This window comes from Chinchilla lanigera, unplaced genomic scaffold, assembly GCF_000276665.1.
Source record: "Chinchilla lanigera isolate Chin_1 unplaced genomic scaffold, ChiLan1.0 scaffold00002, whole genome shotgun sequence".
In the NCBI taxonomy this organism is placed as follows: domain Eukaryota; kingdom Metazoa; phylum Chordata; class Mammalia; order Rodentia; family Chinchillidae; genus Chinchilla; species Chinchilla lanigera.
In genome coordinates this window covers 56,970,931-56,986,867 of record NW_004955403.1, presented here as the reverse complement: position 1 = coordinate 56,986,867, position 15,937 = coordinate 56,970,931, and the positions used below count along the sequence as shown (strand labels likewise).

Sequence of the window (15,937 nt, the reverse complement as noted above, 5' to 3'; positions counted from 1 at the left end):
CAAGGGAAGTGAGGGTGGCTAGCCTCAAATTAAACTCTGTTTTGTTCTCAGTAGACTCAGGTCTGTTGTGGAATACAGCCCAATTTGTGCCAGGGGAATTTCTGCCGTTACACCATGAAGAGGAGGACTGTCTCTAGTGGGTAGATGGTGTCACAAGACTCCCAACATGATGAACCACTTGTTTTCCCCGAGTCTCCCACCAATTTCATAAACAAGTCCTCCTCCTGAGGCATGGTGAGAAGGGCTCAGTGACATTCCAAAGGGCCTGGAGCAGTCCAGACTCTTCCCTGGATCTCCTTCTCTAACTTCCAGCCTGCTGATCTGCTTCCCTCTTTCTGGTGAGTAATAACACCCTGATTCCCAGCCAGGGAGAACGCCATTGCCAAAGACACTGTCTGATCCAATTCAGACAGCTCTTTGTTTGTGAACTGCGCATGTTTCTGACTTACTTGGGCCATTTGAGTTTATTTATAGTTGTTAAGCCTTTTCTCTTTTAATGGCACTTGATAGTGGTGTGCAGTAAGTTATATTTTTCAGATGATGCGGCTGTATTCTAGCCCTTTGAAGACATGGAGTCAGCCTCAAATCTTTTTCTGTTATTGCAGATGGTCTAAATTCTTGCACATGGTCTGTTTATCTTAAAGGCATGAGAAAACAAGAGCTACACACTGTTCATTGTTTATAAATTTTACCTCACAAATATTAAACTAGTTGGTTCTACTCAGGCTGAATTACAGGTAAAGAATTTCGTGATGCACAACTTTACCTTGAAAAACAAAGCATAAAACAGATGAATGGGTGGGTGGGAAGGTAACAGAGAGACTCGTGATCAGCGAAGAGCTGTTAACGTCGATGAGGTCACCTTGGAGGCAGGCACTCAGCTGTTCCTCTTAAAATTATTTGGACTGTGCCATAAACTTAAACATTTCCTTGATGAGTTGTTGGGAAAAAAATATGACTTCTTTCTGATGTGTTTATTTTCTAGGGCTAGCTTAGAAAACATCACTAGAAACTCCTCTTAGCAGGTTATTTAGATTGTAACAGGGTCACAGTTCAGAAAGAGACTAACCCAAACCCATTCAGAACTATGTATTCAGTGGTATCGAATGGCTCGCATACCTTCACAGGCCGGGGGGGCACCTTCGAACTGCAGCTGGGAGCTGAGCTTGCAGGTCAGCGTGTCGCTCCCCGACAGGGTGTACCCAGGGTGGCACTGGTACTTCACGAAATCTCCTGGAAGAGTCAACCCAACAGAGCAGGGAGTCACCCTTCTCAGACCTTCCCGGTGTAATGCGTCAAGCAGGGCTGCTGAGTGAGTTAGGTCAGCATGCAAACCCTGCCAGACTCAATGTCTCCACGTACTCTGTTCTGTTTTTAGCAAGTGTCGCTTTCAGCTCTTCTTCATTTGTAAACATACTGCCTTAAACTTAACCAATGTCAGCACCGAAATAATGTGCTGTTTCTTCTTCCGTGACTGACACAACGGGGGTTCCCCTGCTCCAGTGATTATGAAGTAAACAGAAAAAGTGAGGCAAGTGCCTGGAGCATGCACGACACCACGCAGTAGAAGGGTGAAGGGCTTTCATGTCCCGGGCAGGGCTTGGTGTGACCTTGGTTTAACCTGCCTGACTGGGAAGCGGAGCGGGCCGGGAACAGTGTCACATTGTCTGGCCAGGGGTCTGAAACACAGTGTGACAACAGGACAAAGTGTTTTTCCCTGGGAATGAGACATCACAGTAATTACATTGCAAGCATGCCATGATGGCTTTCTTCATATGACCTGATGGTTATTTAATGAGTTAATGTATTGATGTAAATGAGTTAATAATTGATGTAAAATGATAAAGCAGTATTTCTAAACATTAGCATTAAGTATACCTTGCCAATTAGATGCCAGTTTCAGTGGTGTTCTAGTCACCAGTCTTTAAGCTACAAACGGTTAGGTTCTTCTCAAGTGCATGCAACATGCTTCCCTAATTAAACAGTCTCTGGAAACTTGGAAACAAAATGAGCTGGCATGTACCAAAGAGGAAAATATGCTCAAAGTGACAAAGAAGCAGTGCAAATGGCAGAACAAAAATCACGGAAATGAAGGAAGAAGAACGTTTTAGTTCGGAACTGTGATCTCTGTACAGACTCCAGCAAAGCAATGCTTTAGAGATGTCTTTTTTCCCTACCCCTCCGGCAAATTACCCATTTGTTGGTCTTGGTAATGTGTGCAGCAAGAGGTAGCTATAGCATCAGATTCCAGGTGCTGTGGGGAGGGATGCTTTACCTATTTCAAAGTCCTCGTCCTCGGTCAGCATGTCTGCATGGGGGACCTCGGGCGGTGGCGGGCACTTCTTCAGCTGGAACGCTGATGTTTCATGAAAAACATGAGGATAAGGGCACTTGCACTTGCTGAATGAGCAAAATGACACAACAGTATTCCTCTAAAGTCTCATTTCTTTTGTACACTGAAATATCTCCATGAAGAAGTCACTGGTTTATGCACCTCTCATGTTCTCATGAGTTTATAAATCTCATGTAATGATTCAATGCCAGGTAATATTTAAAGCCTAAGGAGAAAAGTGTGTAATTTTAAAAATATAACATTGGGATACCATAGAGAGGATTCAGACATGGGTGACTGTGTGTCCACTTCGGAAAGATGTCCTCTGTCTGTCCTGCAGGGTTTTGCGGGCACCCGGCAACATTAGGGCCCACCGACTTGCCACCTCGCTCAGAGTTCTCTCCCGAGGTCGTTATACATTTGCCTTGATCCCACTGACTACAGCTGGGCATGGGCTCAACACATCCTCAAAGCAGGGATGTGTGAACCTGTAAGAGGCTTTGCAGGCTCCACATCAGGGTTTCATCGACAATAATATGTGCTGCAATGAGTTCAAGCTTGCTTCAAAACATGGCCTGGTAACAAAGATCTGGATAACTGTGGGAGGATCCCAGGAAGCTCTGAACACCCTTCATGGCAACGCCCCAAGCTTTTGGGGGAGCTGAGAAACCTGGGCTGGAAATGGGAATTTCCCCTGGGCTCCAGGGTCTTAATGTACTGAAAGTAAACTGACCATGAAAATTGAGCACGAAGAAGCCTCCGTTGGAAAAGTCGCTGTGGAACTTGAGCAGGACCTGGTTGGTGGAGCTGTAGGCCGTCTCCAGAGCAGTGTTCCCACTGAACACTCCCAGCTGGGGCGCACTCTGATCCGGACCATCCCTAGGAGACACAGAGCGGCTGGAGGGGTCAGTGCCTGCTGGGTCAGAGGAACCCGGATCTACACTCAGCTCAGGATGCAGGGCTGAGGGCCATCAAGCCCAGACGGTGGCCGGCTGGTCCCCTCTTCACCGGATTCTCCCTGACTCTGATGGGTGCAGTGCCACGCACCAGCTTCCTTTCCAATCCCCTTGGTGTAAAGTCTAACTGCAGCGAGGTCTACTTAGCAAGGAATAGGTTTGCACAAACTTTTGTAGGTAAAATAAAATAATTAAAACAATGCAATAAAATATAACCATGCTCTGGACACTGCGCTTAGAAATAGGATGTTTGCTAGTCACAGAGTTGATCCAGCGGTGCAGTCTGTCCTTCCTGAGCTTTCTGACTGCGCCTGTTTTGAAGACCTCTGATTCTACCTCCTCACGCAGCAGCATCTGTGTGAACAGCAGTGGTCCCATGTGGCTGCTGCGTTAGGCTTTGCTTTGGGATGGTTCTGAGTCCCTTCATCCTCAGGCCCCGTCACCTCCCCAAGAGAGCCACTCCCTCAGCTCTGGACGCTGACCTCCCTGCCTGCCCTCCACTGCAAAGTGACCTGTCATCCTCAGCCTCCTCCAGGTCTGGCAGTGCTGCCTCTTACAGCCCTCACCCACACCCTTAGATAAAGTCCCAGTTCCCGGCAGGGTGGGTGAGGCCCTGTGCTCTGTCACTGCTGGACGGCACCAGTACCTCCTGCTGCACTGGAGAGCTGCATGGAGAGATCTGCCACAGCTCCCACACTAACATACACTCCACACACAAGCAAGCGTGCTCTCATACATATGCTGACACACACAGAGAAACACACACACTCCACACACTACACACCATGCACACAGGCTGCTGAGCCTGCACCATGAACTGGGGTGTCTGTGAACACCACCCGACACAGCTGGTACCAAGGCCAACTCAGAACAGCTCTGTGAGGGGGTGGGCTCGGTCCCCGAAGGGCTCCTACCAGACAGCGATGTAATCGTTCACTGCCTCTGTCTGCAGCAAGGTGAAGTTGATGTATACCCCATGCCCTGGGGGGACGGTGACCAGCCAGAGGCAGTCCTTCAGGATGGGGTACTCATCGGGAAAGCCAGGGGAGTAGATGGTTCCGTTCTGGGACGTCACGTTATACCCGCAAGGAGCTGCAAAAGGAGAAACAGGAAAAATAAGCCCGATATCACTGATTTTAGAAAGGAGGCGGCTATTTCAGTCTCCAAATTTTCTTAGTCAAAATGGTCTCAGGTAAGAAATAACTACAAAATAGTTCTCAGTGACTGCTTTGTCAAAGTTATTCCCCTAAAGTCTGGAAACTTGAGAAGAATTATACTTCTAAGCTGAGCTATCTCAGCCCACTTAATATAGTCTCCAAATCTTCAAAATCCCCTCCGAATAGTTGGCCCTCTGTGATTAAGGATCCTACTCAGTCATTGCTCAGGCCTGCGCTGCTAATCCATGGGTCTGTCCCATGCAACGGATTAAGAGGAAATTATGCATAAACATGTCTCTGAAGATTTTCCTTCCGACTCACATTTCTAAGCCTGTTTAAGCTGGCCAGAAGAGTGGCATCCGAGCCTATTTGTCTTAAAACAAAGACATTATCAATTTTCTACAAATCTATACCCTAAAGAAGCAAGATAAAATTATGTCCATGGTATTGTACTGAAGTATTTGCATATCTACTAGTGTTAAATTACATGAACAATCATAGTGCCCACCCTATTTTATTTTACTTAATAAATTGGTATTTATATTTTCCAAAGGAACTATGCCACTTGCAGGAAAGTGATGTGACTGCATTGCTAGGACAATCTGAAGTGTAGTCTGTGCTTCAATAGAGGGTGTGAGTAGACAGTAGCCTTTGAAATCAACCAAAAGCCGTCAGCGGTGTGAGTGTCCATGTTTAGCATGAATCTTGTGGTACTGTCAAAAACTGGTACAGAGGAGTCCAGAATACATCAAAAGAGAAGCAAGAAGAGTTTAATATTAACTCAGAACAATGCCTGATAATGCAAAGGGCAGGGAATGATGAAGCCGAGCAGGTCGCTCTGGTGTCACCCAGAGTGAGTCTGGCCAAGCCTTGTGTACATTCAGGAGACGAAGGGCTGTGTAGAACACCTTCAGGGTTTCACAGCAAAATCAGAAAGTGGGGTTTAGAGTCAGACAAACCCAGATTTGTCACCTTGAAACCCAGTGATCACTCAGAGCCTCACTTCTGCAAATCCAGGAGGACAGGGCCTGGAACAAACGGAAAGCTCCTATCTGTGAAGGGGGCACAGGCCAGGTGGCCCTCACGAGGGAGCATGTCCTTGCCTCCAGACTCCGTGCAGCGGGGGCCCTTCCTGCTCTCCTGAAAAACCCCGTGCTTTTCCCCACATTGCTCGGAAGTATTGTTTTCACTTTGATTTGTCCTTTTGGTGGCACGTATCTGCAGTAGTGATGACTGCAGTCCTCACGGTGAGCTGGTGCGTGTGCATGGCACACCAATGCTTCTTTCACCTTCTTTTCCTCTCCTCGCCTCTCCCCTCCTCACTGCAAAAGATCTGTCTCTCTACTTCCTTAGATATCTTTTATTGTGTTTTTATTTATAATTTGAGTTTCTTATATAGGAGAAACCATGTAATAGTTAATCTTTTATGTCTGATTTATTGCACTTAACATTATGTTTTCCAGGTGCATCTATTTTCCTACAGATGGTGCAAGTTTATCCTTCTTTTTTTTTTTTTTTGTACCAGGAATTGAACTCAGGACCTTGTGCTTGCGAAGAAGGTGCTGGGCAGCTGAGCTATATCCCCGGCCCCTCTCCTTCTTTAGAGCTGAGAATTACTCCATGGTGTGTGAACACCACATTTCCTCTGTCCATCCATCTGTTGATGAACATACAGCTGTTTCAGAGACTTAGCTACCGAGAGTTGTGCTGCTATGAGCGTGGGTGTGTGTGGATCCCCGTAATACAGTGGACTTGCCTTTTCCCTCCAAACTCAGCTCGAATGCCACCAAGTGACTGGAGCCTCCCACACTCCACGTGTGCCCATCTGCTCCCTGATGGCCTGGCTCCACTCAACCTTCCCATCCAACTGCTCTTTCCCATCCAACTAAAGGCTCCTGGAAGACAGGGACAGGGCCCTTCCGGGGCTCCCATAGGATCCCTCAGAGACCCAGGCCTGCTCGGGAGACCACGCACTGGACAGCTATAAACTGCAGAGCTGATGGACCAGTGGGAGGAGGGCAGGGAGCACTTGGACACTGGACGCATTCCAGCCAGGAGGCAGCCATCTCCCCTGCGGCTCGGGGTTACTCAGTGTCCATGTGCAAAGCTAAGGATTCCCTGAGAGTTGTGCTTACAAGTTCCTTTTGCAATTGCACGATCACATTAGATGGTGGCCCTTTCCAGTTCCTTCCCATAGGGACAGTAAGCCAAATGCAGGGGAAAAAACCCCCACAGGTTTCTTTCTCTTCAAAGGAAAAGGGACTGACGTGGCGATTTTCTTGGTGGGACACATCCTCGGCTTCCAATACTGCTTATGCCATTTTACAACTCTGACGTTGCTCCAGGCAGTGATCCTTAAATATTTAATTAACAAATTCTTTATTCTCTTATTCCACATGTACTTACCAAGGGTCTATGGAGAAGGGTGCTTAGGGCTAGGGATACAGCTGTGAACCCAGAGCCCCGTGACTGCCTAAGTGAGACTTCCACAACGCTGATAAAGCGAGGAACTCATCCAACACTGACTCACTGTGGAATTAAATTGATGCGTGTGCGATGACGGAGGAGCAGATGGCTCTTGTCACTGTACTCTCACGGGAGTAATACATGCACTGCACTGGTCAGACCTTCTCAAGGCAAAGACTCTATGTCCTTCCTGCTAGGTAAGCTTGAGATGGAAAGAAGAGGCCTTAAGGATGATCAAAGCTTCCCCTACTGTTTCTCTCGCTCCTGTGCAGGCAGCGGAGGCAGGCGTGGCTGCCCTCTATGCTCTGAACGGTGTCTCAGGCGGTCCCCACCCTCCCCTGCAGTGATGTGTAGTCTGCAGTGAGAGCAAAGCAGCTCACCGGACCAGAACAGCAGCCTCCTAGCTTCCCACCCAGCCAGGGTGAGGGAAGGCAGCCCGGTGCCAGAGAGCATCTGTGCGTCAGCCTCGCCACGGGAGGTGACAGAGGCCGCGGAGGAGACCTACCATTGCTCCTTCACATTTCCATTCACGGGTAGGCTCAGTGTGGAGAGCGGGGCAAGAGGGAGGACTTCTGTGCAGAGCACAGATAACGGGACACATCCGCTGCACTTTTCCAGAGAAAAATGAGCAGAAGGAAATGCCAAAGCCACCTGCTTTGACCAGACCCCAGAACCAGTGCTGGCTGAGTCAGGAAGGGTGGAGGCAGTGTCACCTTGACTTTCACAGCCAGGGTGAAAGTGCTGGGTGCTGCGGGCGGCACCGTGGAGGAGGCTGTGAGTTCACTGGACAGTTATGGAACACAAGCTGCTGAGCATGGAGGTCCTCTGTTCCGGGCTGAGGACACGGAGCCCTCTCCCAACAGCCGCCTCTGTCTGCGTCACCCCCTTTCTCTACACACAGCTGTGCATATCATGATAGTGATTAAATTCATGTCAAAAATATCTGAGGTATGACAGCGTGAACAGCTCAGTAAAAAGGATTAATTAGGTCAGTACATTATTTAAATTTTTGAAATATATTTCTAAGTATAAAGGCAAATATACTCATCAAGTTATATAATAAATTTATAAACCAGAACCTTTCAAAGTATATTTTGATCGTAATCCTCTTTTTTTGGTACTGGGAATCAAACTCAGGACCTTGTACTTGCCAGGCAGGCGCTTGTACTGCTGAGCTTCATCCCCGGTAATTCATATTTTTGAACTAAGATTTCTGCATAATTATGGTACTGGGAGGAAAAAAATGTGACTTTTTCGTTACTTTGATATTCATTTTTCATTTACATGTAATCTTAATAGGTATAATATCCTTAGATCACAGTTTTTATTCAGGTAAATTTAGAATACACTAATTTTACCAGTAGAGTTTTTCAAGTTAACACATACATATTTCAGCACATTAACACAAGCTGACTTAATATATCCTCATAAAGGCAGATGGCTCCTGATTTCAAATTCTTTAATATTGATTGTGTGAACTTGCCAAATTTTCATAAAGACATCCGGAAGCTGTTCCTAGTACATGTGCTTTTTCCTTTCATGAGCTTTGTGGGGCCCACAGGCCCGGCCTCTGGAAGACGTCTCTGTGCCCGGTCTCAGGCAGCCTCCGTGGCGGGCCGAGGTGGGCGGCACCGCGCCTTACAAGGACATCGGGGTGCACTCTGCTCAGGGTGCCGCGGCCTTGGCGGGCTCTGGACCGTGCCTCTTGCTTTTTCTCTGCTTATTTTTTACAAATTTTTAAATTAAATCTACCATGGAAAGGATACTAAATGCACACTAAGTGCTTTTGAGATATTCTCTATGTATTCCTTCTAATTCCTTGCAATACTTATGTTATGATACAATTCTACGGGAAGTTTGCTTTCACCTTTTTAAAATTCTGTCCCAGACATTGTGGACAGAAAGGAAGGGTACGATGCTAATTATCGCTGCTTGGTGGAGGATTTTGTCAATGCTACACTTAGTTTCACAAAATTATTTTTATATGCAATTTTATATGTAGTTAAATAAATATTAGACCTAGTTAAGGAATTTCAAAAATACAGCTAATTTTTTTGTCCCACAAAGTTGTTCTTGTAATGATCTGTGATGGAGTGAAAAGGTGATTTTTTAGAAGTGCCCTGACAAGCTTTTTTGCACCTTCAGTGGAAATTCAAACACGCTGTAGCTTCCCTTTTCCCTGTGGGATGTGAGTGCTTCGCGTGCCAAAGGTCCTCGGAGCGGGTAATTTCATTACTGTTCACTCACAGGCACTGGGCACTGTGTTTGCACTGCGAGGCTACTGGGTTCCCTGTGGGCTCCTCCCACCCACGCACGCCCCTGAGCACAGGCCTGCATCCGCTTATATAGCTGGGCCTATGAAAGTTTCTAAGTCATAAAATCGGAAGGCCAGACAAGGTTTTAGCAGTGACAGCAGCTCAGACAGCCACACAAGGAGTCTCCTGGGCTCGCATGCCAGACCCCTGTCCCCCTCTGCCAGGTCCCCAGTGCCACACACTGCCGAGCTCAGGGCCTCAGCTGTCCTGAGACCGTCCCCACCACGGTCCTCAGCCCATTCTCTCTCCTGCACCTGCAGGGCCCGCTGTCCTATGTAACAAAATGCCAGGTGTCCTTCCAGGCCACAGCCAGCACAAACTCCGTTTCTGAAACACAACCTCAGTATCTGATTATCATAAAAGTTAGCTAGAACAAATGCCTAGAATAAAATCAGTAAGCACCGTCTTCTCTGATCTCACACCCAGTCCATCCTCTGTGGAGCTCCCCGCTGCAGCCCTTTCCGTGTCCCATTTATCATTCCCAGCTCCTGCAGCAGGGCTTGTACTACAATTATGCATGACTATTGTTTTGTTATGTGTCTTACTTGAGAGCAAGAGCTGCCTGTTTTTTAGCCTTTTGGCATTTGATATATTCCTGAAACACTAAGAGGAATGAGGATGACAACAGATATGGCCTATACATATTTGTTGCATAAATCAAAATTAGTGGATATGATCATTTACTATTTCACGCACTACGACACCCATAAGGAGTCCATCGTCCCCAAGAAGAATGAGGAACATACCATCGCACCGTGGGAAGGGGTGGTTCCAGTTTCTGTTGGTCCCGTGCTGACAGGTGAGGACAGGGTGCCCTATTAGGATGTACCCCGGGTAGCACTCAAACGAGATGGACTGGCCCACGCTGTAGTCGGAGTTGATCATGTACCCATTCTGGAAGGGGGGTGGGTCAGGGCAGTTCTGTAGCTCATAGGCTGAAATGAGAAAGGACAGCTTTGAGGTCATCCGAGAGAGTCTGGAATTAGAGGAAGAACGTGATTACATGCAGCTGCTGAAAAGTGACTTTTTGAATATAAGCAGTGAATACGTCTCATCCAAGGAGTCAAGCACCATCCTGAAGAAGGAAAGTAACAAGTTTTGTTATTAGAATTATAATCGCATGCACTCTGTGAGCACTCACTGTGTGCTTTAGATAAATTACAGCATATAATAAAAATAAATTTGACAAAGTTTGTCTTTCAAAGAAAGCATATAATTTAATTAAAAATAATATAAAGCAGGGTGTGTTGTGCATGCCTGTCATCCCAGAACTACGAGAGGCTGAGGCAGGAAGACTGAGAGGAGACTGAGTGACTTAGCAAGGCCCAGTCACAGAAAACAAAACAAGAAGGGCTGGAGATACGGCTTAACTTGAAGGTGCTCGGTCCAGCCCTTAATAATACACTGTTATGGCTCATGTCTAGCTGTCCCCCAAAGCCTCACGTGGTCATAGGTAGGACTTTACGGAGGTGGCTGGATCTAGGGTGTTCAAGGCTGTGATGAAGGATGCAAGGCTGAGATCGAGGGTGAGTGGTACCTGCCCTGAAGGTGGCAGCCTGGGTAAGATACAAGTGGTTTGATTCCTGCTGCTTGCTGCTTGCTGCCTCCTGCCCGCCCTGCTCTGCCATGGACTGTTTCTCCTCTGCCATGCCACCCTGCTTGGAGTCAGCTGACTATGGACTGAAACCTCCACAAACTGAGGCAAAAAGTCCTTTCCCCCTCTAACTTGTGAGTACTGGCTATCTTGTCTTGGCAATGAGAAAAGCAACTAACACTTACACACACACAGACGCACAAATAAGAAAATGAATAATGGAAAGGGCCTGTAAGGAATGCTAAGTGGGAATGAACCATACTCATCTCTCCTCTTTGGGAGGAAACACCCACCACTGCGATCAAGGTGCTTCTCACCAGCAAACCGCCCACAGTGGTGTTGCTTTTCTAACTTATTATCTAAATACAAATATAGGGAAATCCACCCATATTTAGTATTTCTCAGAATAAAAACAGAACTGTGGAATCAGGAAGCTTCCAATTACTCTTCAGCCGGCGCTATCTTATATAGCTTGTGATGGTGTGTCATGAGAGTATCTGTGTTCCCTAGCAGCACCTCCAGGGAGGAGGGCAGATAACACAGGTGCTGTGCAGTCCGGGGGTTAAAGTCTTCTCCAGAACGTATCAGCTAACCTGTGAGGGCGACCCCTGCCTTTGCCTTGCTAAAGCTGAATGAGCCTTGTGCTGACCCCGCTGGCCCGGGTGTCATCCCTCTGTCTCCCCGGGACACCTGTACTCAGACTGTGGCAGGACGCACTCTACACACAAGACAGGCATCCCTGCTCTGCACCCCTGTCACGAACCCAGCTGGGACCCAGGGTGGCCCTCAGCACAGCTGTCTGTGAACAGTAAGGAACGGTGCTGCACAAGGCAGCAAGGGAGGGGAGAGCCTGACCCAGAGGCTGCTCCTGCCCTCAGCAGCAGGAAGTGGGATTCACGGCCATGTGTGAGCACTTGGCCGTGTGCCGGACTTCAGACTTTCTCGCTTTGTACCAGAGATGGACAGGGTTGGGAGGGCGTGGCAGGAACCACAGGAAGAGCCTGCCAGCAGGAGGCACTGGAAGGGAGGATGGACAGCGACAGCAGTGTCCAGAGGGTCGGACTGGGGCGGTGTGACAGCAACCCAGGGAGTGGTCACGAGTAGCCCACGCTCCTGAACAAGTAGGGAGACTCCTGAAAGGTGAGGCGGAGGCACGAAAGAGGCCGGTCTGGGCGCCTTCTGCAGGAACCAGGCACTTCCTGTTGGCGCTGCAGCTTGTCTTCCCCAGCACAGGCTGAATAGTAAACATATGGAGGGTCATGAAGCTTCATTATTATTAATAGCAAAGGCACACTTTCTAAAATGCCACTGTGCAGGGATGCTGGTCACCTCGAGGGTGCAGTGACGGCCACAGAATTGGCCATAACCCTTCAGAGAAGCAAGCGACGTGGAGCCCGGAGAGTGGGTCTCAGCACTCCACCCAGCAGTGCCATCCACAGAATCTCCACTACGAGGATAATTTCAGGGAAAAGAAATGTTAAGTGTTTAAATGTGTCTGCTATGTTATTTATTTTAATTTTTTTTTAATGAATAGACATTTCTCAGAAGTACAGTGGCCAGTAAATTCAGGAAAAAAAGCTCAGCACCACTGGCCATCAGATACATGCAAATTAAAACAACACTGAGGTCCCACCTTACTCTGGAAAGAACGGCTATCATCAAGAAGCCAAATAATAATAAATTAATTAATTAATAATAAATAATAATAACAAATACTGGTGAGGCTGCGGGAAAATAGAAACCCTTTTACACTATTGTGTACAACCACTATGGAGATCAGTATGGAGATTCCTCAAAAGCTAAAACTAGAGATTCCATTTGACCCAGGCTTTCCCCTTGCAGACACCTCAGCTTTACTTATGGGGCAGTAATCCACATGTCTAAGGAAAGCCATTGTGATCTCTAGGCCCAGAGACACTGAAGAGCTAACGTACCACGTCCTGCAGTAGCCACAGACCACACGCACGAGCGCGCGCACACACACGCGCACATAGCGATGGAAAGTGATGTCACACTGTCATTTGGATCTTCTCTGGGCCGGCACAGGGCAGCCTGACCCCCTCTCATGGCACTGGTGGAGGCAGCCACCCCAGCCCAGCTCCGGGAGTCCACACAGCTGCGGCCAGAAGTGACCTGGGCTCGGCGGCATGCTGTGTGATGAGCGGTGGGAGCCGCAGACGAGTACACTGAGTGCAAGTTGGTTCATGATATTTGAATGCCGATGGGTTTATCAGGGTATAGCTGCACTGTAAGCCCGGGAGATGCGCAGACACACACTCACATACACTTCTTCTCATAGTCAGTGCCGCCTCTGTTCACAAACTTGATTCTTTCCACAACTCTGGCCGCAAACTGAGTTGGTTGAGAATGAGTCAAAGCCAGTGCTCAGGTCCACTGTTGACTGCTTGGGGAAATTTGACGCCTTTGCTGTCCAGCTTGTTTTTCGACCAGAATCATGGAGAGAACTGAGACACCACTGTATATGTGTGTGGGTGTGCAAGACCACACACAGGGTTCTACCTTCACAAGAGACTCCTTTGAGTGGATCTGGGAAAATAACTGCTATTTATACACACGGACACCGTGCAATCCTTACATCAAGGGCTTAAATCATAAGTGCTTAATGTGGCATGAAACCCCGTAGTCATCTTTCTAATGTCTGTTAGATTTTTAGGTTAATATCTATTCACTTGATAAATACCTTTACACTATCATCTATTTTCCAGCACTTGACTTAGAAATGGGGCATGTTAAATTTATTTTATTTAACAAAGTTCTTATAAGTCATTTAACTTCAAGACAGCTACACGACTAATAACATTTTTGACCTTCACATGGTCATAAATAAATGACATTGTTTAAAAATAAGGTACCCAACATAGACATCATTGTGAGTGACAAGGATTATCTGAATGATTTATTCATCTTCTTATGAGTTATTAATTACAACCCTGGCTTATAAATCACAAGTACAACCTCAGAGTATTTAGTAAGTGACTGACAAATCAAAATCAAGTGTTATTCTGTCAATTCATGATCTTTATAACATGACAAATACTGGTAAACTAGTTACCATCCTTGTTTAATACGATAACGTACAAGACATTAGAACAGCTGAAGTTTATGTTCTCTTTTTATTTAATTAATTTTCATATTCTCTGGTTAAATGAAGTGACTATAACTTAGTGACTTTTTAATGTGGATTAGTATGTCTGGTTTCAAACCTTATTCAACCAGTAAAATGCTTGTCCCAGAAAATGACTTGGGGATGCAGATACCCAAGGTCACACAGGTGCCATCAATGGGCAAGGATGCTGGGGCCATGGCCCACCTTTACAGGGGGCTGTCGCAGGGAGTGTCACCCACCTGGGAGCTCAGGTCAGACTCTTCTAGTCTGATATCACAGGAGGAAAAGGAACAGAGACCTACGAGCACCTCAGAAATTATGTGAAACCTAATTATAAATGCTGACAAGTTCTAAGACAGTAAACCACAGCAGTGTGTGACCCCTGTTCTAGAAAACTGTTAGGTAGACTTATCACGGTTTTGAAAACCATGGTTTGTAACCATTCTTTCTTTTTAGATTAAAGAAATGAGTAGCTGTTGGAACTGTGTAGACATAGCTGCCTAGAAGCATTGGAAGAAAACCAACACACTTATTTTTTTCTCTTTACTTACAGGTGTTAGAGATTCCATAAGATGAACCAACAGGAAAACAATATTAGAGTGGGAATGTGTATGTGGGTTTCTGTCGTGTCAACAGGAAAGAAAAGTGATTTTCTGAACACAACACTGAGGATATTCAATGTGGCAAAGACTCTCAGAGGTGATCACTCTCCACGGAGGTGGGCCAGCTCCTTAGCAGCTCATGGCTGGGGTTCTGCTGGCTCAGATACTAGAATCGTGCTAGTTTAACATGAGGTACTGTGCAGTATCCAAGTTTACGATGACGACTGGGAGTGAAAGAAATGAATGTTCATGCTGCAGTAGACAGTATCTGAGTAGAGATCAGGATGGATAGATGCTGGGAAACCCGAGGGAGAAGTGGAGTCCACAGTGTTGTATTCAGAACATCACTTTTCTTTCCTGTTGACACGGCAGAGACCCAAATACACATTCCCATTCCAATACTGCTTTCCTGTTGGTTCATCTCATGTAATCTCTAACACCTGTAAGTAAAGAGAAAAAATACGTGTGTGTTGATTTTCTCCCAATGTTTTCTAGGCAGCTATGTCTACACAGTTCCAAAAGCTACTCATTTTTTAATCTACCCTAAAACAATTCGATCAATGCAACCTTCAAGGAGAGACGAGAGTGTGCTGGCAAAGGTGGGATTGCACCTCCCTGCGCTGCGTTCATTGTTCATCCTTGGAATGGAGCTCGGGTTCTTCTGGGAAAGGAATGTGTGGACACAAAACAAAAGTGAAACATCGCCAGCAAAGTGCAGGGCTTCTCAGTGACAGAAGCAGCATTCTCTCGAGGTAGTGGTGTGCACCTCAGACCTCAGGCTGCCATCATGCTGCACCAGGTGAGCGGCCCGGAGATGGAGGAAGAATAGAGGGAAAGCACGGCCTCCAGCGGGACCGGTGAGGTTGGGAGGGGTTGTCCTGAAACAGCCACCAGGGTCAGTCTCCATCACAGGGTCCCACACCCCGCCTGGGGCCACTGCTTCCAGACTGAGCTTGTGACATCCTCCAAGTGGCCCAGGCCACCCAGATGGAAACACAATGGGGATGAGATGCTTAACAGTGATCTCATCTAGAGTCCGTGCAACACAGCATGTTCACAAACAAGCCCGGGGCAGATAGGACTCCTGTGTGGTACTTTTTCACCCTTTCAGAGGAGGAAGACATCAGATCAATATTTTTAAAAGCTTCTCTTAAAATGCAAAGCATTAGCTGAGTATGGTGCTGAGCACAGGAAATCCAAACACACTGGGAGGTTGAGGAAGGGGGGTTGCAAGTCTGAACCCAGCCTTAGCAACTTAGTGACTTAGCAAGACCCTGTCTCAAAATAAAAAAGAAGAAAAGGCTGAAGATACAGCAATGTGAAGGCCCTGGGTTCAATCTCTAGTACCTTAATAATTAAATTAAATTAATCTATTGCTCTTCCCCATT

At 46.9% G+C, this 15,937-nt stretch overlaps 1 protein-coding gene across 1 annotated transcript in view; it reads right to left on the bottom strand.

The window, feature by feature from the left end:
- The window catches only part of Csmd1 (CUB and Sushi multiple domains 1), a 1,292,092-nt gene that overhangs the window by 115,119 nt on the left and 1,161,036 nt on the right, over positions 1–15,937 (bottom strand). Inside the window, exons 42-46 of the mRNA XM_005373917.1 lie at positions 9,973–10,161; positions 4,203–4,380; positions 3,066–3,211; positions 2,276–2,356; positions 1,120–1,233 (exon numbers count right to left, since the gene is read on the bottom strand). Of these exons, the coding sequence (XP_005373974.1) occupies positions 1,120–1,233; positions 2,276–2,356; positions 3,066–3,211; positions 4,203–4,380; positions 9,973–10,161 (708 nt within the window). The remainder of the gene's footprint in view (positions 1–1,119; positions 1,234–2,275; positions 2,357–3,065; positions 3,212–4,202; positions 4,381–9,972; positions 10,162–15,937) is intronic.